Source organism: Phaethon lepturus, unplaced genomic scaffold (assembly GCF_000687285.1).
Source record: "Phaethon lepturus isolate BGI_N335 unplaced genomic scaffold, ASM68728v1 scaffold29595, whole genome shotgun sequence".
Classification (NCBI taxonomy): domain Eukaryota; kingdom Metazoa; phylum Chordata; class Aves; order Phaethontiformes; family Phaethontidae; genus Phaethon; species Phaethon lepturus.
The window spans coordinates 1-25876 of record NW_010541685.1 but is presented as its reverse complement, the minus strand read 5'-3'; the positions used below and the strand labels follow the sequence as shown (position 1 = coordinate 25876).

Sequence of the window (25876 nt, the reverse complement as noted above, 5' to 3'; positions counted from 1 at the left end):
GCAGGAATCCTTATGCTACACTCCTCAAAGCAGGTCAAGGAGCAACCATGCATCAGAAAGGGCCAAAGATCTCAAATGACTTGTGCAAAGCTCTTATGTGTCATTTTTCATGCCCTTCACGGGTAGGAAAAACAAAGCCTAAATTTCACAGAAAACAAGAAACACGTGCAAACACCATCCAGGGAGAGTCTTCTAGCAGGAAACGGAATCTTAAACTTCTGGATTCGCAGCTGGGGCAGGGGTAGTGCTAAGGACAGGGCTATATTGCTAATCCTAATCAAGACAGTGAAAACTCAAGAACCATAGAAAACACAAAAAGTAGGCATTTCAGATCAAAGAGATTTATTTTTACAGCATTTTAGATGTACTTAAGATGTACTTAAGAAGATGAACTTAAAAAAAGAAAGCCATGATTGAAGTTAGAAAAGTAACTTAAAGATAAAAAAACCCAAACATCCCTCCAGGAGAGAACAACTACATTCTAGCTTAATTGTGACAGGTCCTTGAATTTATTGTCAAATAACAGACAGTGCATATTTGAAAGCTATGTTTCGGCACATCTACAAAAGCGCCAACAGTGTTTGCAGATAAAAAGCAATTCCATCTTGACCTAAAAGCTAAGATACAACGTAGAAGTGACTGATAGAAAACAAATATAGAACAAGATGGTTATTTTACATCTACTTTTAAAATGTGAAGTTTGTCTCCCTGTATGGAAAAGACAGAGAATACTTGCATTTAAAAATATTGAAGTGAACACTATGTCCAAAATTAGCTGACACAATTATGTACCTCTGCCATGACAGAAACAGAGGAAAACAACACTCAAAAGGTAATAATGAGAAAAAGGCAACTGTTCAGTGTCATACAAGCTATCCAAATCACCAGGAAGTCACCCCCGATGCTCAAAGCTAAGCAAAGATTAAAAAAAACCCAACCCTGGAGGATGTACTACATCATCTTTGTATCAACACAAGCAACCTATTTAGACACTTCACATCAGGCCTTAACCTTGACCATGAGATCTTGGAGACAAACAATGTATTTTCATCCTTACATAAAAGCAGTTCTACTGTGGTATTTGTTCTACTGTTTGACACTCGCTTAATAATTATGTGAAATACATGGATATATAAATATTTTGGATATTAGTCTTTACAGATAGTAGAACTTTTTTTCTACAGTTAGTAGAAAAGTGAAGGAAAAATTTGCTCGAGCAGACTGTTTAAACATTATCGCAAATAGCCCAAACATCTTTGTCCCTCAGGACCCTACTACAGTCTCCCAAAGTTTTTTTTTTACAGTTTTTCTACACTTCAATTTGTTGAGAAAACACCTACAAAAAAAGATTAGAAGTTCTTAAAGGCAGCAATGAAATGCAACTAGCACAAAGCGAGTCAGCAACAAAAAGGAGCCCAAAAGGTGGGCTGAAATAAGAGCATTTCAGATCTTGAATAAGACAAGTGTGGTATTTCAGCCTGGCAGGTGCACACCACCCCATGTCTGAAGTGCCAATATACCCCTTGTGCTGGTTTGCCCTCTCTACACTATTTCTATTAATAAAGATGCACAAAAATGCTGAAGTTTACTTTTGAAGCATCCAGAATTATTCTGTCCACGTGTTTTCCTGAAATACCTTCACATGTCCCAAAGTGAATCCCAGACATAAAAACATCCCGGAGGGTGATGCTGTCTACACTTGTCTTCGCTATGGAAAAACATACCTACCTCTACAATGTCATCATCAAACAGCAACCAAAAGCCATGGCTCTTCACAATGGTGATATAATGTCCTCGATTTGGACCACTGCCAGAAAAAAAGGATTGAAGACTTATTACTCTTGTGCCTACAACGGCAGGACCACCGCTCTCCCACGTGATTCTAGCTATTACTGTCAGAGTTACATTTCCCAGCTCTTAATGTTGTCTAGCACTACTCATAACATTGTTTAGGTTCTTAGACTTGCCAAATTGCTTGAATTAAAATTTCTGTCTTTGCTACTTGCCAAATACAATATATTCAAAATACACAATTTCATAAATATTTTAGATAGTCATCCATATATTTCAAAAAATGAAATTAAAAGCCAGTTATTTCAATCACCATTTTGTCGCATTCACCACCAACGAGTATTTTGACCGGTTCAAAAATTTTACCATCTGTCTGTCTGACATATTTCACAGGAGGTATCTTTTTATTTCTTAGTGTGGTTTAGCCTATGGCTGACTGCAGACAGGCTTTCTGGGACTGCTGTTCCCAGTTTTCCAGTGGTAGTGTCCCAGTCTGAGACTATTGCCTAAATCCTAAATGCTTACCTTGAAGGGAAGGGACAACAAAATGACCTGACTCAAAGGGAGTTGGATCTGCAGAGTAAAGGCAGGCAAACTGCTCTGAAAAGGTAGCAGTTTGGGATAATAAACTATATGGATAGAAAACTACAAGCAATCAATCTACTAACCTCAAATTTTGAGATAACAGTCCAGGGACGCAGTGAGGAAACAAAAAACCACACACACCCCCCCGGCTTTATTTTTTACTTAGAATCTACATAAGGCTTTAAACCAACCTATATTCGTATCAGCTTTCAGCAAAAGAAAGTACATCTAATCCTTCCTGAATTATTGATATACTTAAACAGATTACCTGTCACAGAACGAAACTTCTTTGTTTAGAGTAACTAAGTGAAAAGTAAAACTATAACGGCAAAATATTTAAAACAAGTTCTGAGAACTCAAATATTTAGAAAATATAGTTTATGTTAAGCCTTCGGTACATTTCCATTAAGAATTGAAACCAGAACAGTCACAGGACTCCTAAAAGCCCCAAATGAGACAACAGTTTTGAGAACAAAAAGCAAAGCCAATCAATACATCTGAATTATTAATACCATTGTTAAAACATGTAAGTGTAGTTACAGGTATAGCAAATGAAGAATCTACAGGAGAAAATGCACAGGATGAGATCTTAAAATGATAAAAATAAAAAAAATAGCACAACTGTACCACGACAGAAATCACCTAGAATTATGTAGTTTATTTGTACTAAGTCTCTGCAATATTAGTGTGTTGATTATATTGTCTTGCTCCTCATAAAGAGGTTTCAAAATATTTGTGTGCCGCAATAACTTATTACTTTAAAACTCACACTTCCAGAAGGCAGTTACAAATATTTTTTTGCCTTCCATGACTGCTCTTTCTCCCCCAAAAGTGCTTAAAATTTTTTCCTCCTTGCCTTTAAAACCAGAATTCAAACCACTTCAACAACAACAAATTAATAAAAAGAGTAAGGATATTTTAAAAAATCAGCAGTACACAGTTTATTCCACGTGATGGCACCAGCTTCTAAAAAAAACAAACTTCAATGGTTTAGCAAATAGTAACATGAGAATGTAATTTATTCTATTTTAGTCAGTGTTTTTCCAAGATTTGTTTTTATTTCATTTACCTTTCCTGGAAAGTAGGGGTGGGAGTGGGATTTCATTTGCTGGTTTTGCTTTCATTTGTTTTTTAAAGACTGCTTTTACTTTGCTACAGCTCAAAGCAACAACTTGTCCGAATTGCAACCATATTTGAAAGCTGACAGAAGAGTAAACCTTAGACAGTGTACTCAGAAAGCAAAATTTAAACCAGTAAAAAAGTAGTATAAAGACCAAAACACTTTTCTTTTAAATAAATCCCAAAACTTCTGGACAACTAGCTCTGACGCTGCTTAGCATGCTCCCATGTTGTCAGCCACTGTACTGTTATAAAATAACATATGGATGACTCCTTTTAAATTTCAAGAAAAGGCAGTTAAGGTCCAGAAAGCACAAAACCAACATACCTGCCACAGTGAACAACTACAGCCACAAGGTCATACATTCTGTCAGGATTTGTAGCATCTCCTGAAGTGTTAAAGAGCCGGAGCTCCAAGGGAAAGACTACACGGTAGGAGAGTTTGGTGTATCGATGCAGCTGGTCCATGTATTTGAACCTTTTTAAGTGCAGAGCTAGAATCATGGGCAACTTTTTCACTCTCATTCTGAAGGACAAAAATATATTAAACAAAGAACAAGGTATTAGCAGTTCACCTAAACCACAGCTTTGTTCAAGAACAGTTTCAATATGAAGAAACTTCTTAAAAAGGCATCTAAAATGTTGATGAAGATTTTCAAAAGGTTGCTTTTCTCATGTGTATTCCAGTGCGAACAGGCAATATTTATTCTGAAAGAGTAGCTACACAACTGACATCTGAATGCAGGACAACTGTCTGTGTTGAAAACATCAATTTTTCATCACATCAGTGGAAAGAAATAGATGGAATAAATCTGTCCTGCTGCTCTGGCTGTGACCAAGTATGAGGTGAGAAATAAGATTTTTGTATACAGTATTCATAGTGAAAGCAGATGGGATGGCTTTCAGTGGCTTTAAGCTGATTAATGCTAACTGGGGAAAATGCGAATGTCTGGAAGCACCAGATATGAGCTCTTCTGGGGGGAATACAAAATTAATCTCTTAATTTCTCTCTGATAAGGTTGCCGCAAAGTTACTTGGTCTCTCCACTTTTACCTTCTCCCTTCCCCACCAAACAAAAGACCTAAACAGTCTCACGTTTCCTTTTTGCTGAATTCACAAGGTGTCTTTTTCCAACAGCTGCCCATTTTAAGAGAACATTTACATTAGCCTGTAAATTTGAGCCTTACCTCTTCTGTGCTTCCTGTTTACTGCGGCACTGCTCACAATAGTATTTATATTCACTGCATAGAGTTTCAGTATTACTAAACCCCCTGTAGAAATGAAAGGAAAGTCAGATAAGCCAATAACGATGAAAAAAGCCAAAGTACACACAGAAGATTAAATTCCTCTTATTCAATATCACTCATACCTCCCAAACACATTTTAGGTGTATGTGTCCCAGTCTTGGGATGTAGTATCAATGTTCAGCTGGAAAAATGTGGAAATTACACCCTCAAGTACTAACTGCATACCTTCTGGCCAGGAGTCAAACACAACAGGTAATAAACAGCAATAAAGTGATTGGGTTTTGTTTCCAGAGGTAGTCAACTCCATGTTTTCTTTGGTGGCAGCCATTAAATGTTAAGACCTATAGCCATTAGCCATTGACTAGCTAAAGTCCGGATTATCTTTCAACTCCTAGTAATTATATATCCCTTATCAGCTATTAAAGAGCCGGATGCTATACGCAACTTGCGGTTTCCTAGCAGCTGATAAGCCTTGGACCTAGCAGTCAAATACATGGAGCACATTTCTATCAGCAAAAAAAGAACCTGACCACAAACATCAGAACCAGACAACTGAAATGCAGTAACTATTAAAATAAACAGAACTTCTTATGAAACCAAACATACCAGGTTTAGTTTTGATAAAGCCCGACTGTATCATGTAACAAATTAAAATCCCCATAAAAGAAAGTGAAAATCAATCTTACATACCACTAAGAAATCATCGTACTCATTAACTACTAAAAACCACTACAAAACTAGCAGCTTCAAAAAGCCATGATAAAGATAAAATGAACAGCACTCTGAAGAGAACATGTTTTACCATAAGTCAAAGCCTAAACCTGTTGCACAATAGAGCAACTAAGCTAGGCTCTTTCCTTCTGTCCAAGGGCAGGTATTTTTCCATTCACAAATATTTTCATTTACCTTAGACAGTGTGTAATTGATGTATTTTGTTCCACATCAACCGATAGATCCAGAAAGTCCTCATCTTTGCTACTAACCTTGAAAAAAAAAATGAAGAAATGTTTCATAACAGTTTAGAACTGGCAGATTTCTTTTAACCATTTCTGGAATGGTGCAATGTCCTCATTGCAAGCAGAGAGCTTTGTGATAAAAAAAAAATAAATACACACACAGAGAGGCCTTTTTTTGAGGTAAACTAAAACTGAAGAAATAATCTGACGTGTTGTTACAATCCAGATGAGAATATTAAAAAAGGAAAGCCAAAACCCAGAAAAAAAGCCCACAAAAAAAACCAAACCCAAAAACCTCTCTCGCAAAACATCTCTCCCCCTTACCCCTTAAGATTTCAAGGCACATCGGCTTACTTCACTGGCAAACACCAGTTTTTAACCACTCAGAGCTGGAGAAGCTTTAACTGTATCCCAATCTGTTTTGTAGACCGATACAGCTTTCTGCTGCATTTCAGAGTTTAGCAGTAAATACTTATAGGAAATGCAAAAACAGGCAGATGGGTTTTCAATTAAATGGGTTAGCAGTTAGGAAAACCATCTTTCCATTTGTGGAACAGTCACATTTAATTTCAAAATTCTCGAAACAGAATCTTATTAATGTAATCTGTAGAGTTTCTATTCACCATATAGCCATAATTTTAAATTAAAATGCCAGGAACAGTCATTTCAGTTGTAATCACTTTTTTTTTTCTCCCCATCTGGGTTTTCATTTTTTCCAGAAATATTAAATCAGACATAGCATATGGCTAGCTACAAATTCCTGGTCTGAAGGTGGTGTGGTTCTTCTAATTCTAGACTTTGTGGCAGTTCTTTTGCTCTCAAATAGAGTGGCTATGGACCAACACCAAGCAGCACAGACTTCTAGTTCAAGAAATTCAGTTAATCCCATAGTTAAATAAATACTGAGCAACTCTCATGTAGAAACACAACATAAACTATCAATCACTGACACAGGAAATAACATGAAGACGAAAAGGCAGCTTATATCAGCCAGGTGCAGACTGCCTCGATGGAAACAGGGAGGAGGAACAGAAAAAACACTATGCTTTTTCTGAGAAACATACCTTAATGAGTATTGGTTTGAACATAGAGGTGATACAGTCATAAAATAGGCTATGCTCCATATTTTAATAGAGAGAGTGCAATTTCATCTATCCTAATAAATGAAAAAGTGTGCTTAGTATTAGGGAAAATGACCAGAACCTGTGAAAAATCTAAGAGGTTTTGTTTTGTTTTAAACGTACAGCCTCACAGTTAAGACATCTGGTTTCATTGGTTAGTGTTCCTTGGAAGATTTCATGGACCCACGTCAGATCAGTCTTGTCTCCTTCTTCACTCTCGATGCTGCCATTCTGGAGTTTGCCATTCTGCTTCTCCTGCTTTTTCTCTTCTTGCAATAAGTCAGCAATAGTGTTAAGTAGGTAGTTTAGGAATTCATGTGCATCCTGCTGCATATAATTATCAAATAATTCTGGAAAGGAAGAGATCAAAGAGAATGAAAAAGTACAGATACTTCCTAATATCAAGTTACTATGCTTTTAGCAATCAGTGCATGCCCTTCCCCCTCCGCTACCCTGTTACACAATTGCGGGTTACACTGTTAAGAGTCTTTGAAGAATTTTATTTTGTTGTTCTTACAACGGGATGTCAGGTTACCCTCACCTATTCCTCAGGTTGCAAGAAACAGGCAGCTGAAAAATATCATTAAGGAAACTTAGTTTGGGCATTTCTTGGAATTGAAGAAAACCATGACTGGTTTTCTTTTATTTTTTTTTCTTGGAGGAGGGAGAGAAATAAAGAAATTCAGATGTGTTGCCTTTGGCCATTAGTTCATTAAGTCCAGCATCAAGGGGCAAAAATCCCCTACTATAAGTTTGTTATCTTTTCAAGTTCAAGCAGAGATGATAAGTCAACATACAGAACTCTTCCTCACAAAGTAGCCCTGGGAAATAACCACTAGTTCTCATCATAAGGAATTTATCCTACTGCAAATGTAAGAAAGCAGGCTAAGGGTGGTTCAGTCTCCTTAGAGAGCTCAACTTTGACCACCTCCACGATGTCTGTTTAGCCCATGACAATTTCTAGCAATGACCCACAGTGTGCTGACTTGCAGCAGATCTCTACAGGACATGACGCCAACATGGAATAACTGCAGTACTGAGACTTGTGTACATACCCTCTACTTGGTCTAAGCAAGTACAGAAACAAAGATATCTAGATAATCCTCTTATGACACAGCACAGTTCTGATACAATCTCTGTTCCTATGCTACAGAGGTGGTGAAATTCACACCACAAAAAAGAGTTCAAAAATCTTCCAGAAATCTGTTAAAACTTGACAATTTGGACTCACTTAAAAAGGAAGTTGTGTTTATGTTTTATATGCTTCAATCTGCATAAAAATTTTATTTATTCATTTACCATTTTCTTTCCTCAATCGGGAAATAAATTTCTTGGGTGGGATGACTCCCACCTTCTTCTTTTGCGTAGCAATACTGTTGAAGAGATCAGAGAGGCATGTCAGGAGGCTTTCCTTCTTTCGAGGCTGCACTTTGTATGCCAAAACTTTTTCCCGAAATGGACGACAAAAATAAAGTGCCTGTAAGACTGAGTTGCAGTAGCAGGTATTGCCGAACTGGTTAAAACAGAACAAAAGGAAAACAAACGTTTTCATATTAGGTCTATTAAAAAGTCATAACAGAAAGAGACATTAAGAATGTCACATACTGAAAATGGAAAAGTCGTCTGTCAGAGTTCATTTACTGGGGAAAATACTAGTAGGCATGGTGGCAAAGACTCATCCTTGCATCATCACAGCTGCTAACAGCAAGAAAAGGAAGAGAAGACAACAGTCACAGTGATACTAGGAACCAAAAAAAAAAAGCAGGAACCCACTGACAAAAGAAAAATTCCAATTGAGGGCTCGTTACAAAATCAAAACTTCTGGAGCCACGGCATGCTACTAATCCTGACAGGGGAGATCCTGCTGATACTGATGTGGAGGGGTGCCAACAACACAGCAGAAGAGAGGGACAAGAAAACAGAAAAAGGAAGAGGCAGCATCCATCAGCATCACTGCGTCCCAGCTGCGTTACAGTAACAAGGGCTCAATGCATGAATTCGTACGCTAGATTTGCCTGTGTCAGATACACAAAGTACTTTTTAGAGATAGTTAGCAAGGTATCTGTTAAATCTTTCCTGCTTATAATGAAATATTATGAGAAGTACATGATGCAGGCAAGTCCAAAGAGCAGCTGGTTTACATCTGCCGTATCTGAAGGCAGTGTCATTTCAGAGAAGGGAGGACAGCGATAACAACTTCCAGAGGCAGTGTTCCACATTGCTTAACAAGAAGAAACACTCAGACCGCCAAGATATTAGCATATCATCTACAAGAAATACACCATGGTTTTTTGACATGTTTCTTTGCAATTTGTTGTGCAACTGTATTGTACAATGCCGCTGCTTCAAAAAAGTGGAACAAATTCTGGGCTTGCCAGTCCCCAGGTATTCTGGTAATAAGATTCTGCATCTCAAGAGTATAGAGAGCAAAATATTTTACATAAACAAAACGAGCATACAAATCTGACTACAGAACACAGACTATTTTGTTAAGTGGTACTCAGAGAATATGGTCACTACTGTTCACCAAAATTGGGTGTGAATATTGTAGCAGAATGAGTCAAGTTAATAATCAGTTTGCTGACCGAAACAGAAAATTAACAGTTTAATTCACGCAGATAAAAAGGTTACAGCATTATAGTTACATTAACATTAATTTATACCATACGCAAAAAACAAGAAAGAACAGTTAAACCTTATTGACATGAGGAAAACAAATGTGCAAGCTGAACACACACGTGACTTAGGATAGAACCCAACTTATATGCTTGTTAGTGACCTAGAGAAACAAATAAGCAGCATGCTAACTAAATTTGCATACAAGACAAAACAGGCAAGAGAACTACCAAAAGTCTGATTAAATAGCATTGTTTTCAGATGAGTTTGTCTATAATAATAGCAGAAAAGTACGAGACAGAAGAAACTACAAATTAGCTATCTTAAGATAGCTAAAGGAAGGTCATTGTGCATCTTAAGACAAAAAAGTTTACAAAGGAAGCAGTTAATGAGATTTCAAGACTGTATTCATGGAGAAATCATGTCAAAAACCATGAAGTCAACTGGTTAAACACATCCTGCTTTGATGCTACCCACAAGGACAGAAATTATTAGAACCAAACTAAATGGAAGAGTTAAAGGAGTTAAAGAATTAAAATTCCACCCAAATAGCTTTAAAAATTCCTGACAGTAAGACGCAAGATGCTTTGCAGTAGTCAAAGTAATACGGTGAAAAACAATCACTTTATGGCATGCTTTAGGTTTTAAAAATGTCCTTCTAAATAGTATTTCAGTTCTCTTTCTTTGCTACCGCCTTTACATAAAGTAACATGGAAGAACTTTTATTCCTGAAATCAATATATTGCATGTTAGATATTCTACTGCATGCCAAGTGCTTTACAAAGAGACCACGTAATGCATTTTATTTCAGCAATTCTGACTTTTTTTTTTCATATTAGAAAAAAATCCTTCCAGCTTTAAGCAATTCAGGGCCTTGGGAAACTTCTGAATATCTCAATTATTGATTTCTGTATTAGAGACAGTTCTCAACAAATAAACAGTATTATGTAACAGTGTCACACTTTTAAACTGCAATCAGTTTGCATTTAGAAATACAAAATAGTCAGATCTTTCCAACCATGACTTTAACTTTGCTAGAAATTCTGCCTGAAAAAACAAAGAGGGCTCTAACAACTGTCTTTGACAGAACCCCAAAAACCAGATTGGCAAGGCAGTTCTCAATGGGTTGATGGATATTTCCAAACCTGGAGCTACATGCACAGATCAAATACACAAGTACTGTATAAAGTCTAATGTGACCTAAAACATAAAGGAAAAACAGGTACAAATACATAGGGTTTAAAGTATTTTTTTCATCCCTTCTCTGGTACAAATAAGTATTTTAAACAGATGCCAAAACATAGGGGGTTTTTTTGCTTAAAACTAACTGTATGTAGAGTCAACATTACCTAACTTCATAAGAACTTGTAAAATTTTACACTTTCAATGTAAAAGTAAAGTTTGAAGGCTTATTTTACAATAGAAGCTTTTTAAAATGAAAACTGAGATGAAATTCTAGAATGAAAACATTGTTCCATCCCTCTTGCACTTCAGTTCAACATTACACCTAATCTATTTTAAAAGGCTGTCAGAAGGAGCAGTCCGACTTTCCTCCCATATACTCCACAGTGGCTTTAGCAATAGTTTGACTGCAGGCAAGCTGGTTCAGCTCACTGGTACAAAGAGAAAATAACTTAAAAAAAAAACAGATTTAAAGCCTCCATTGTCCATGGGTTCAACACCTGATTCTATCTGCAGTGCAACCACACGTTTACTAGTAGCAATGCTGAAGTCATGAAACTGCCCTCTTTGAAGTGCTCCAAGTAACTTCAAATCATGAAAGAACTAGAAATAACTTAGTTAAAAGCTGTGCAGAACAACAGCATGAAAACGAACATCCTGAAGAAACTGGTTGCAAGGAATAAAGCACAACAGTGTTAGTTATATATTGTCCTTCAAAACAGAGAATGGATGTGGGTATAATAATTCTGGTTATTTTTAGAATGCTATTTTTCCTCTTCACACTATTCATCACTCTGCTATTTATGTTACAATTGGAGATGCCTTCCATTTTTCTCATTATGGTGCAAACCTCAGCAGCTTTGGAATGGCCATTAACGCCATACTTAAGGAATATAACTCAATGTGTTTAGAGAGTTTGGTCTCTAAGAACACAAACGGCTAGAAACCCACACAGAAGTCAATTAAACGAGTTTCTCACAAGCTGCCACAAATCACACTTTAGTAGCTAGGTTAACCTTACTTGATGTGTCAAAGATTTCAGTTTTCAACAAAATGTACCTAGATGACCAGCACACAGACGCATACTTATGTTTCTATTGAGTTTTGACAAAACTGCCTTTTCACATCATAAATATGATGCTACAGAACCACTGTTTCTATTAACTAACTTCCTACATTCATTGGTAAAAGATGTCACAGGCACAACAGCTGCCTTTCTGCTCCAGAAGCACTGTCAAGATGAACATCAATGCTCCGTTCTCTCCAGAGTTAATTTAGGGAGACAATTCTTATTGCCCAACAGATCCCAGTCAAGTCAGACCTACACAAACTGACAGATACAAAAAATACATCTTTTTTGAAGGATTCACAGTTTTACAAGGCTATCAAAAAAATGTATTACTACATGTAAGAAAGTTATTGACCAAGTCAATGTCATTCATCTCCTGGCTATGTCCTTGCATAGAAGAACTTCCACTAATCCCAGGAGTAACATGTTTTTAGAAAAGTAACACATTTTCATTTTAAAGCCTCAAGGCCCCCATACACTGCAGCATCAGTGTAAAATCAAATCTCTCTTCTCTAGAAAAGCGTACGAACAATCTACGCACTTTGTTAGTTAATGTCCTTTCCAGCTAAATATTAAAATCCTGCAATTAGAAATGAACCTGCGTAGGAAGGTTTCTCTCAAATACTTTATAATAAATACACTTACTTTTCTGTATTTAAGATGAAATTTGTATCTTTGTTAATAACAAGGCATAGCACCATACTGCAGGATGTGGTGTCTCTGCAGAGCCCCATTTTAAGTTAGAAGTGCTCATAGATAAAGTTCTAACAGAGAATCCTGTTAAATTCAGAATTAGGATACGAATTAAAAAACAGCATTTCAACCATAAAAAATTCACTTACATTCACCAAGCCAAAATAATGCTCATTCACAGGGAACTGTTCAGGACCAATCTCTTTCTCCAAAGCAGAGGCATTGGCGCCCTACAAAGAAACAGTATGTTTATGTTAGAGAGAAAAAAAAAACCACCTTCCTAAAAAAATCCAACAGAATTCATACTACTCCTATAAAAACAAAGCAGCTAAGAAAAAAAGTTACTTCCATTAAGAATTAAAATGGTCGTTTCTCCTATGTTCTTCAAAATGAGATTAATATGATGCTTTCTTATTACAAAAGGTACCATGGTTTCACTTAAAAACTCAACTTCATCAGCTGGAATTAGAGCTATTTGATATAACAGAAAGGTTTTTTGCATTTGAATTTATTTGAAAATTAACAACAAGAAATTTGTCCTCACTTAAGACTTCAGGTTATTCACAGTGACCTAGAAACACCGATTTAAATTTAGCCAAGAATGCATTGTAAAAATAAAGAAACTTAAAACACACAGAGAACTTCTAAACCATAGAAGAAGACAGAAACCATACGGGCTACAAATCCCATGAAAGAAAAAATGTCTTTTTGTGATGTGGACTGCACAAAAGGTTTGATGTGGCTGTTTATTATTTGCATCTTATATAAAGAATTCTTGGAAAAAATCTTGCCTTCACTGACACTTTACATTAGAAATACTGTAATTTTCTAACTTTATTTCTGGAAAGTACTACGGACACGTGAAGCATGACTACAAAACCTAAAAAGAATGGAAAGAAGAATTTTAACAGATAGTCCTCAAACTCAGATCACCTAAAAGTGCTTTGGCTTTGCTACCCTTAATTTAAGGGCGATGCATAAAGCTTACAGTGCATTTTGATACATCCTTGAGTCTCCAGAAATATGAGGATAGAATTATTTTAGATACAACTGAAAAACACCACTATACATCCATATGGTCTTACTTGTCACACAGAACAAGAACTAAAGCATACCAACATTTCAGTTTCAATTTTAACTTTGTCTACTTCAAATTCTACGTGGTTTCTGCATGTCTTTCCAGCTTTTCCCTTTTTTTTTTAATCCACCAATACCTTATACCTGAGCTTCCACTTGGGATTTGGTACCTTCCCTCCTACCACTCCATCTTGTTCCCTAATGTTTCTTGCTGATCTGCCAACATCTTAGCTGCATCTCTGCCATCATCTAAGGAGTTACCATCATTAATGCAGAATCCAAGCACTTTGCATTCTTGGCTTCTGTTTTAAATATCCAAGTCACTCCACCTATAACCTTCTGCAAATAGTAAACAGAGATCTTACTGCACAGATAAGCCATCTTAAAAGACCTCAGAAAAGCACTAAACAAACAAAAATTACAGTCCAGCAAAGTTCAATTCATCTATTTCCCCGAAGCTAGTAATGTTTTTTAATTGCTGAGCAAATATTCCAATCATTTCCATTAGCATTCTGCTATTAATATAAACAACAGACAAGTAGAGACTGTATAGACAGTTCTATCTAGATTGTCTTTAAGAAAGAAATAACTGAAAATTTTCTGACAAACAGGAAACCAAGAAACAATTTAGCTTAACAGGAGGAATGGAAACTCTGTAGTTTGATCTCCCACATCAGATTTACAGTGAATTACATATATCAAGAGACAGAAAATGAGGAAGGCTCAAAATTGGGTAAAAAACCACAGAAACATTCACTAGATTTACAAGCAAGACTCTTCACAAGCAGCAATTATACAAAATTTTTTTTGCGGCATCAGTGCCAGTTCAAGCAGCTCCTCTCATTTTTTTCCCTCCATCTATTCCCTGCTTCCAAGTACCTCTTTTTCCCTCCACTATCTCCCCCCAAAAAAACCCAGACCAAACTAGACATAAGAATAGCTATCTGCAAGGAGGAATTGCCGATTCCTCTCTCTCCAAAACCTACTGCAGCTCTTCACTCCAATTCTTCTATCAGCAGGGTGACGCTGGGTAACAGCGTAACAGATTATAACCTACGTGCTACGTAAACACACGAGAAGAGGTGATGCTGGCTTTGAAAAATTTTCAGTCTTGAAATCAGAACTGATGTTAAGTGAAAATCCTTTTCTCTTACGTTCTGCATGTTTCAAGATTAAAGGAGGGCATATGTGTAAAAGCTGCAAGTTTGTGAAATTCAGTTTAATTTCTCTGAACTGCCTTCTCACCTCCTCCCTGACCTCCAATACTGTATTAGAGAAACACTGGCAAAACAGAGAACTGAAGCAGGTACCACAACTTACAGAACTAGTGAAACTAGAAAACCCGAATACTCCAGTCTGTAAAGCAACATATGGAATAGATATCTGAACAAAGAAATAAAAGCATAAGAATTGTAATTTTTAACAAAAGTATGCTATAAAGAATTTAATAACCTACCATAAACTAGTGTTGCAATTCAACTAAACCACCAACCCGTATTCCACATGTACCTATCCATTTAATCTAACAGGTTACATGTGCCTTCCCCCCCCCAAGTGCTTCCTTTATCTGCTGCCCAAATATTGTAAATTTGGGGAAGTTAACTGCAGGGGCAGATTGAAAATTAAGGTTTCCTTAATAAATTAAATGCTAAAGTTAGTCAAACAGCCACAGAAGCTAAATTAACCTAATGTTTAGTTGCAATGTTTCTGAAGTTTCTTGTCAGGGAACATTTTAAATTGGCATATGAAAATCGTGAAAACCAAACCAGGACTCAAAGTAATTGTGGGAGGAATCAAAAATCAGAAGCTAGTCATAAACAATTCTGAAGCTGAAAACTTGCAAATTAAATAATACCCAACATAGTGAAGAGGCTCTACAAAATGCACATGCCTAGCACGATAAAATAACTACATTGCAAACAGTATAGAGTGATTTATCACAGAGTCAATGCCCAGAACTACATTATGCAAGGCAACAAGTATGTAGGGAAAAAAAGTACAAATCGGCCATGTTTGTGAGTAAGGCTGCATGACTGGAGTCAAGGTTCAACTACTCACGTGATCTTTGCAACTAAATTTGCAACTAGCAAATTAACCAACTGGAGATCAAACCTAGTGCAGCATGAACCATGTCTTGCTGTAATGAAGCCTAATAAGCTTTGTTTTCAGACTGATAGTTGTTATACACATTTTCCCACCCTCGCTAAAAGATTTTTCCATCTGGATAAATGTTTCTGCCTCAGATCACATAAATATTTGCTCATAAGGAACAATACACACTTCATAATTTTGGAAACATAAAAGTCACATTTCTCATCCAGAAATAAAATCTCATGAAAGTGGCAAGTGTAAAATGTATGAAAATTTATATTTCATGAATCAAGAGACATGCATCTCTTCTGGGCAGCCACAGACAAAGTATTCTGCACCTCACAGTACTTTACACATCTAAAAACCTGAGAAAAATCAATACTGTTTTGCTAAACTATGATACACCTTGTGGGAGCAATAATAAATGGCAAGAAAAAGAAAAATCACTAATACATATCAATTGAGTTTGCTTGGCATATAAAAGCTAAGCAAATAACGTACACTAAAATACAGCTAAATATAAGGCTTAACACAAGAGATTAGAATTGACTTCTCATTGCTAGCCCAAGACAAATAAATGCATCTTATAAAAAACCCCAGAAGTACATCCTTGAGCATTCTAGAAAATGCTCTGAAGGAACTGCTCTGCTACTCCGGTTCAGGAAGAGATGATGAAACTTTCTGTACACAGTTCTGTGAGCAGAAACAAAACACAAATTTATACAGTCACCACATAATTACTGAATGAGGAAAACACCCCCCTAGTTTAACTAAAGTGATAATATTGTTTTACTTGTATAATTAGACTCTCAGAAACATGTGAATTTAACACTTCCACATTGGTGCGGGAGGTGACAACTAAAGTTTCAGCAACTTGTAATCAGGATCTGTAATTTTCTAGAAATTACTGTGGCTTAAAATTTTGTTTCAGAGGTTGGTGGAACTTTTCAAGAGCTCCCCTATTCTGTTCACACCCTCACTAGCAGAACCTGACTCTGAATTTAGAGAGTGAGCAAGCGTAGCTCAGTGGGTTTCTGCAGTGCCGGCACTATCAATCAAATAGAAAAAAGGAAAGCTGCCTAGCCCATCTGAACTACCACCATTTTAGCAGTTCAGAAGAATAGATACAGCTAACAATGGTCAAGACAATCCCAACAGACCGACAACAAAATATCTTCTGTCATAAGCATATTAGCCAATTAAAAAAAGGGACCTATCTAGGAACATTGGTGCTCACCGATTTCCATCAGAAAAGACAAGGAACGTATTTAAAAAACATCCCATATACTGAACTTTAAAGTATCAAACAAAAGCACAGAGAATTGTTAATATTCAAATTTTCCTCCATTTTTCATACCAACTCAGTGAGGGACATCACACCAACATTTGACATGTATGAGATACAGGGAAGATAGGATTGAGTAAAACTAGTATTTACCTGAAGAACACCAAAAAGGTCTCTAAGGCTGGTTTTGTTGAGTTTGGTAAAGCAAAAAGAGATGGTAAAGTAAAAAGGGACATGAAAAGACCAGTTTCAAAAACTTTTACTTGAGGTAGCTAAGCAAGTCATCACAGATGAAGTGATCCCACAGTATAGTTGACATTTTAACTGAATAACCCATCAAAACCAGAATAAAGATGTATCAAGTCTTCCCACTTGTAAACTGTGAGTCCTTTTTGCTCAGTAGAGAAGTCTTAAAGATTTATTTCCAGTTCAATAAACCATGCAAGTGGAAAAAATAGTAGTAGACTTCTACTTCTTAGCCAAATTACACCGCTAACTCATTGCATCACCGAAACGACCTAAGAAAGAAGCGGTCTCTTATAAGCTCTACAAACAGTTTGCAACTATTCCTGCAAAGAAAATTAGTATTTTGCCTGGTCTAGATTTAACTGATTTCAGAAACTGGAAATGTATCAATGCTTTCCAGGAGCTTAAATACTTCCATGCCCTTAAACTTATTTGAATTTATAATTATTCCTGTAGACAAATGGCTTATAGATTGTATCACTTAGCTGACAAGAAGCATAAGAAGAAATTATTGTTGGAAGATGAAGAAAAGTTATTACTTTTCTAGTTGCTATATGTAAGTAGCTTTATGGTAGAAATTATAATAAGGCCCAGAGCTGAAGTGTTCTTTTGAAGCTATTGATGAACAGAAGAACTGCTGTCAGTGATTCATAACAGCTACAGAGCTCAGAAAATGAACTACGGTCAACTGACGAGAGAAATCAGCAGGTCCAGCATCCACATGGTTCTTGCTTCGAGTTATAACTTCTTGCCTTTTTAGTACTATGAATTTCATTAAGTTTCAGTGAAATCCTGAGCCTCCACAAAACTTGGCTGAGAATAGGTGGACTATTATTACAGACTAGCCAACATTACTAGTCAACATTTTTTATCCTGAACTAACACTTTCACACTTTGAAGGAATTCACACTTCCATTTATAAGTATCTACTTTTTGCTCCTATGAAGGTAACTTTGCAGATGTGGGAATGGCTATAAAAGCAATGTTGTACTATCTTGATAAGCATGCAAGCAGACCTCATGAGCACGAAGCAGCTGCTGTTATAGCTTCAGTAAGAAAAGGATCAAAATTAAGCACAACATTGGGTCAGTATCCTTGCTGTTATTCAGAGCTCTTGTCAAAAATAATCAGGTCAATGCTGTACTACGGCTTACGCAGAGAGGCACTGAAGCTGTAAAATGAGGGGGAAAAAAAACAAACACAAAGCAGACGATGGGAAAAGGTTACGAGTAGGAAGGTCCAGCTGTCCTCTTTGCAACAGCCTTGAGATTTGGTGAGGGGAAGGAGAGCAGCTTATGGCATTTAGCATTGCTAAGCTGCAATCCTGTCAAGGATTAAGACAGCACACGAGGAGGGCTCAGGCAGCTGTCCTGCACATTTTGGAGGGTGCTGGTTTCACATCTGCTTTGACTGAATGGTGGAGTGTCTCACATGACACTATGGGCTAGGCTGGAAGACAGAAAGAAGTACAGTAAAAAACCAAGAAACTATGGTGAAAGAAGAGGCATAGTAAGTGAAGATACAAAAAACCCCCAACATTAAAATAGTCATTAAAGGTGACTACTGTGCAAGTAGCATTTTTGACATATTCTAATTATACAGTGTTTTTGAAATTATTCAGGAAAAATCCATGCAACAGCAGATTGACAATGGATTTATAACCATTCATTACTAGCTCAACATAATGAGACAAAATACTAAAGATTTTTTTGGCTTCTTAGATGGAAACTGAAATTTAGAGACACCTAAACAGACAGTACACTTGAAAAACTCTAGTAACATTTGTTTGACAAATGCTAACAAGGATAAAGTAGTTGCTTAAAGTACAAGAAAATAAAGGAATTAGAACCATGAAGCCCTTCTCATCTTTTCAAAAAATACAACCAGAATCTTGCAGTTTGTTTCTTTTTTTAATACTAATGATCCTGACAAAGTCTACAAGAAGTCTGAGTAAGTCATTGCTGTGCTTATTTTGGGGCGCTTTGCTATTTTTAGATGCTCATTTGTGTACAGCAGGAAATTCTTAAAATCTGGATGTGTATGTATTACTGCTGCTAAAGTCCCAGAAATACTGCTATCGGTACACTGTATGATGTTTAAGTGGTAGTTTCCTATGCTTGTCTATATAACTTGAGCTGCTTTAGCCCTATCTAAAATACACACAAGACTAATCTCATCAGAAGATTACTTTTAACGAGCTAGAGAGAGTCAGTTAATTTAAAACATCCTCCATAAAGTTCATGGAAAACTGAAGATACAGCCTCTCTTCAAGGATAAATTAATGTTTTGCGCTGAGCTAAAAAAAATAGTAATTTCAACATTATGTGCTTTTTACACAAGCCTTTTATCCTTCTCCCATTGCAATGAGTATCATTCAGTTCAAATGAAGCAGTTAAAGCATTGCAACTTAGGATATTTCTAAACTTTTATTACAGCTGCTCAGAATCTGTTTAGCATGGTTGGTGTAACAGCCTGTTGAAATAACAATCCCTTATGATATACTAGCTTGGGCTCAACACCATACTAACTCAGCTTTTGGATTGGAACCAGCTTATTCCCACCAATTGCACAGCATGCACCTGCCTCCAAAAGACACTTCCCTTAAAGAAAGGCAAAGAAAGGAAAGATATCTAGGAGATATTTCAGTGTCCAGAACATATCTGGTGCACAGGTCTTGCTGAAGTCTCTAATTATTCATTTGAGACTTTCTTTTTAATAAATTAGAGCAGGATAAGACTGCATTTGAAAAAAGCTGGGAAGCAGCTTTCAAGTTGTGCAGAAAGGCTCCAAGGGACACCATCATGTAACTAATCTAATTTCAAGATTAGAAAACGTGGTCAAATATGCTGCATGACTGGAAAGTCATTTTTAAAGAGTGAGCGAACCAACCAAACAATAAAAAATGGGAAAAAAAAGAACACATAGGCCAAACCAGAGCTACTTAAAACCTTTCGGGAAAGAAGACTGAATGAGATGATGCATTTCATAAAGGCGGCTGCACTTACTTTTCTGTATTAGCCATGATAACAGTTGAGCTTCAGGACTATTGAAATTACCATGGGGAGGAGTACAGAAAGGAGAACAACTGGGATTGTATTTCTAAAAGTTTACAGAACATACTGTCATGATTTTCGAAACACAGAATAAGATGTTGCTTCCCCATCTTTTAAAACTCCTTGGTTTTGTAGCACTGAAGTCAGATAAAAAGGGTTGTCAGCTCAGCTATCACTCACTATGATTTGGGTTTGAAATTATTCCTTTTCATGCATCCAGGAAGGCTGCTGTTCTCGGCATAACAAATTACGGTAAATTGAACTTTGGATTCCAAGCACATAGCACGCTTATGCAGGCAAAACAAACTGACTATCTTGAAAGGAGCAGGTATAACAGTGTCACAGACTCCGCAAGACTCCACGTTTCCAAATACTACAGAATCTTCTCAATGTGCACAATTGTTCCGGCACACAGCGAAGGCTGGTTTTGCACACTCTTCAGTACGGAGTAAAGCTTAGAGAGCACGCCTGCCTGCTGCCAGTATCATCGAGACCACAGTGAAATTAGAAAATACTGTATTTCAAAATAAGTTTACTACTGTGTTTAAAACCTGCAGTCTTAATTGGAGTGTTTTTAAACAAATTAATACAGAATGCTTTGCAAACTGTTTTACGTAAATGTTTATTCAATTAAGAGCTGGTCTTGCAAGGTCCACAGGTTCTACGCCTCACAAAGGTAAAGCATGTCACATACACTTGTGAAATTCTGTAATTTTATGCTCTTTAAAATTAGATAGTAAAGCTAGGCTCCAGTAAAAAGGACAGATGGAAAGGATGCTGGATTAAGGGTAGAAGCACAGAAACTACTGCTTAGTCTTGACCTTTGACCTAGTAACACACCTAAGAGTAGATGTCTTGCTAGTACAGTGCTCCGATATTTTACAGCTTTTTGGCCCCCTAAAAGAACAAACACAAACAGATCTACAGGCACACTCAAGGCCCAATGTTTACCAGTATTGTTCTTTTGTGAGTTGGTAATAAGATTTTATCATGACCTTCACACATCAAACAGTGGAGGAACAATACTGTAAAAAGTGAGGAAGTGGGTGCTGACGGGAGGCAAAACATAACACCACAGATTTATGAAGCGGTTGTAACTTCAGACATTACACATGTGCGGGTTAAACAGGCACAGAGGTATGGCAGTAAAATTCAGACACAGGGCCCATCAGTGGATCTGAATGTGTATATATTCACAACTCTGTGCATGACAGGTTAAGTGGATAAATCAGAGAACAGTTTGGGTTGGAAGGGACCTTTAAAGGTCATCTAGTCCAAGCCCCTGCAGTGAGCAGGGACATCTTCAAGTAGATAAGGTCGCTCAGAGCCCCGTCCAACCTGACATGAATGTTTCCAGGGACGGGGCATATCTACAACCTCTCCGGGCACCTCACTGAAAAATGTCTTCCTTTATCTAGCCTAAATCTATCCTCTTTTAGTTCAAAACTGTTACCCCTTGTCCTATCACAACAGGCCCTGCTAAAAAGTTTGTCCCCATCTTTCTTATAAACCCCCTTTAAGTATCCACTAGGGAAGGAGCTAAAAATACAAAATGTGACATAAGAAACAAAACACAATGATCTGCAGTGCAGCCCTTTATTTTGGCAACAAGTCTAGGCATCTCCTAAATTGACATCTGTAAGAGCAAATACTGAAAACCATTTATTTTTTAATAGGAACAGGATACTAAGTGATGTGCATATAAACACAGATTACTTCAATGTATTAAAAGCATTTGCTCTAAACCCTGATTAAAAACCAAAACAAGAAAGATCGAACAATACAGAGCACCTCTTGAACTATCTACACTGTTATTTTAACATCTTTTCCCAGGTATTCATACCTCATTTTTAAATTGTAACAGCTCTGTCGTAGAGGTCCTCTAGTATAATTAATACCAGTTTCAACTAATGAACCATATGCTACCCCTAGCGTCCTCAAGTACTCCATGGCACAACACAGTTAGGATCTCTCATTTTCCCAGGGATAGTGAAGTCATGATTAAAGTTTATAGTCAATCTGTGATCAGAACAGACACCAGAACAGCAGAAAAACTCATCTATGTGGTAGTTTAGGACTCCTGTAAAATCCTAAAAATCATTCAAAGGAAACCTGGAAATATCCACCTGAGCTGGTTGTTAACTGCAGGCTGCGTGGCTGCTTGGCACAGGCTCACATCTCCAAACTGCTACAAGGGCAAAATCTGGAGAAGGCATCAGTAACCACCCATCACACACAGGATTAAACTAGAGTACAAACGGCATGCGGAAAACCTTGCACAAAGTGACCTACTAGCTGGTTTGCAAAGGGTTACACACTTTTTTCCCCTAAAACAAAGCAAGTTATTCTCAAGCTGGATTTTAAGTGCAAAAAATGAGTATTTATTTCCTTCAGCTTAACAAGTCAATCAAGAAGCAGAGCACTGCTGGAACAGAAGTCTGCTTAGCTAGCTCTACTTTTATCCTCCCTTCTTTCCACTTCCTCAGTGATACCTTCCCAGCTATAAATCCTATTTATCTGATCAAACTAAAACAAAGTTCTATGAATAAATGTGAAACAGCAGTAAGGCAAACATTACACATCAGTGACATGAAAGCCCTGCTTGAACTGAATACTGTAAATTATTCAGGTGGCAAATGGAAATGTATTACTTAAATGATTCAGTCATCTCTTCTCTAGCACTGAAGTTAATAATTATATCCACGCTGTACTGATTCAGAGGAGTAGAATAAGACTATCACCAATTTGTATACTGGATATGAGTTCTTCAGGCATGTCTTACTGGATTAGCAAACAATTAGGCATGAATCTAGGGGTAGTGTCCCTCATTAGCCTACCAAGAAACACCAATATTTCTGCTAACACCTTACCACAGGCTTTTCACAAAATTAGCTGTCAGAGAGGAAAAAAGCAGACCTGTGCTTCACACCATGCTCCATTCTAGTGTTCCATTTTGCTTCTCCAACCAAAAAAAGTTACTGTCAATGCAACAAAACACCCCTGACTCAAAAACTCATATTCCTGATTAGATGATGCAGTCAGATCCATGGAAATACAGCCCTCCTTGCTCTCTCTCCTCAGTCAAGACAGGATTTGCATCTGTCCATGACCACGCATATGCCACAGAACTACAAAGATAACACTTTTAAATATTTTCAAGACAGTTATGCATTTTTCACAAAGGGTAACAAAATGCCTCAACAGTGCTTTCTATTTGACCCTCCCAGCTAATTTTGCAGTTGCTTGCAAAAAGAAAAACAAAACCACCTAGAGCCCATGGCAAAGATAAGGGCTGGGAAACAAAATTAAGTCAAAGGGACACAGCAGAGAACCAGAGCTCTAGTTGGTAGCTCTTGGCTATGGATGTGTCTTGCCGTGTGGTGTTAGCAGCCTTACCAAGCAATGAATCATATTCAAATGAACAAGTATTTTCCTAGGAGGTTCCAATCTTCGCAACACTATAGTTGCCACGTGAATGTTATGCAGTTGCTGAAAAAGAGACAGTGCTCACATAAAGGAAGTGCAACAGTCACGAGGCACGGAAGAGATGATCCACAGTACAAAAACCTGGAAGTTATTTTAGGGAGGGGGATATGATTAAAGTTATAACTACACTACTGTCTACTCATGAGATCAGGCATTGAATTTAATTTTTAAAGAGATATTGCAGAAGAGTGGAGTGTCTGAGCTAGAAAGTCAGAAATACCTAATGCTGATTGACTGTGGGGTCTGAGACTGGCATAAACCTGTGTTTCAGTTCTCCAGCCTCACGCAGAGATAATGACTAGAAGTGCCAGTAAAAACTGTATCCTTCACTAAGAAAATGTGAAGTACTGTACAATCACTACATATTAGTATAACCCTGAAGAAAGTAGTTTCCCAAAGGGACTGTGTTAATGTAACCACGCGTTTTTATGAACACTTTCGGTTTTCATAGTCGCATTATGACAAAGCAAACAGTATTTTTACTTCCTGAACGTTAATTGAAGTAGATGCAAATAAAGTGATTCAATTTTAAAATATAGCACACAGACCTTAATTTTCCTGGGCTAGCTGAAGAAAAAACAGTGAGATTGACCGTAAGTTTAGCCAAGCTATAAAATGCACCTAAAACACTGATGCTGAAAAATTCCACAGCGTTTCTTTAAACAGCTATATAAGAAATTTGGAAGCAAGTTTCGTACAATTATTTAGTGCTAGCACTGCTCACCATTTTCTGCAGAGAAATGAAACAGAGTTCTCCACTTGAAACAAAAACAGTAAGGAGAACCTGCTTCCCCCAGAGCTGTAATGATGTAAAAAATCTCCTCTTTGAAAAAAAGCACAGTATTTCAGAAAGGATATTAGTAGGCTAGAAATATCTGCTTAGCTTTCTTCTATCATCCCAGCCAAAAGCAACGTAACCGCAGGAGCAAAAATGAATCCAAGATTAAGTACATACAGCCAAAGTCTAAAAACAAATCACAAGCACTGGAATGGCTGCATTCAGGTTTGGCTACATACTCACAGGAAAATGCATTGCCTTACATTTGCCCTCTTAATCTGAGGCTCAGTCAGCTGATCTCAGGAATGCATCCAAAATATTATATGGGATTGAGTCAATCACTTGCCTCTGGGGTGCAGAACTCCACAACGAAGTCATGATTCAGCCACCTCTCATGACCTTAATTTCACCTGTGTTTGTGATGGGCAATTAAAAATACAAATTACATTGAAAAAACAAGTCAAGTAATACTAGTGAAGTATGAAGTTCTGGGAAGTCTTCTGCAATACTTTAAGATCAGATATCCACTGCCACAAATTGAACAAAAAAAAAAAAAACCTCTCTTGTTAAGAGTATTACTATGAAACTCCAAACACTCAGCTTTGTGCCGCACCACTGTGGTTCAGCTCAGTTGGATCCCAAACTAATCAAGACCAGTAGTCAGTACCTACATGGAAAAGAAAGAGAAAAATCCTGCAGCCTTTACACACAGGTGGAATCCCTCTGACCAAGTTGGTATGCAAGAGACCTTTTTGACACCGCAGCCTACTCTCTGGTTTGCTATTGTTTCAAATGAAATCTAAACCCAAAGTTTGACCCCCTGGAGCAATTACAATGTGGGACTATGAAAAATCAAATGCTTAAAATTGAATACTCTCAGCCTGTTTCTAAGTTGGATTTTGGCAACTCAAACCCCTGTTATAGTTTATACTGATTAAACTCCTTACAGTAATGATCTTTGTGAAATGTTTAGATGGCGTATCATTAACAAGATGCAATATTTTATTATGAGTCAGCTCTGGTTTAGTGCTAGACAAACCACTTGCTGGCCTCTATTTACGCAGCAACATAACTTCATTAAAAATTCTGCATAATCATGCAATTACCAGTCTCCCTTTTGCTAGATTTTCATTGGCAGTATGATGATACCCTGTTATACACATTCATGTGAAATGACTACAGAGCTTTTATAAACTAGTATAACAACCTTTAAATTGAGCCTAGTTTTCCCAACAAATGAGTGTGATCTGAGCCAGAGAAAGAATTAATGTTCAGTAATTCCCTTAGTTCCTCTCCCCTGAAAAAAAGCATCCACCTGCCCTAAACGTATTTCTGCAAACAGGCCGGCAGCTGACACACCCACCAGAAGGGAGCAAGATCTCACTGCTGCAAAGGGCTCTGTGCCCCCCCAGCCACCTTCCCCCACCCGAGATTAGGCCCAATTTCTCCAAAACCGTCAAAACCGCGGCGCTGAGCAGCCA

The 25876-nt window shown here is 37.3% G+C and overlaps 1 protein-coding gene across 1 annotated transcript in view; it reads right to left on the bottom strand.

The window, feature by feature from the left end:
• The window catches only part of LOC104621348 (ubiquitin carboxyl-terminal hydrolase 12-like), a 13006-nt gene extending 4558 nt beyond the window's left edge, over positions 1-8448 (bottom strand). Inside the window, exons 1-6 of the mRNA XM_010287806.1 lie at positions 8119-8448; positions 6943-7169; positions 5649-5725; positions 4683-4766; positions 3824-4021; positions 1729-1807 (exon numbers count right to left, since the gene is read on the bottom strand). Coding sequence (XP_010286108.1) covers positions 1729-1807; positions 3824-4021; positions 4683-4766; positions 5649-5725; positions 6943-7169; positions 8119-8371 — 918 coding nt within the window. The 5' untranslated portion in view covers positions 8372-8448. The remainder of the gene's footprint in view (positions 1-1728; positions 1808-3823; positions 4022-4682; positions 4767-5648; positions 5726-6942; positions 7170-8118) is intronic.
• Positions 8449-25876: the final 17428 nt, after the last annotated feature.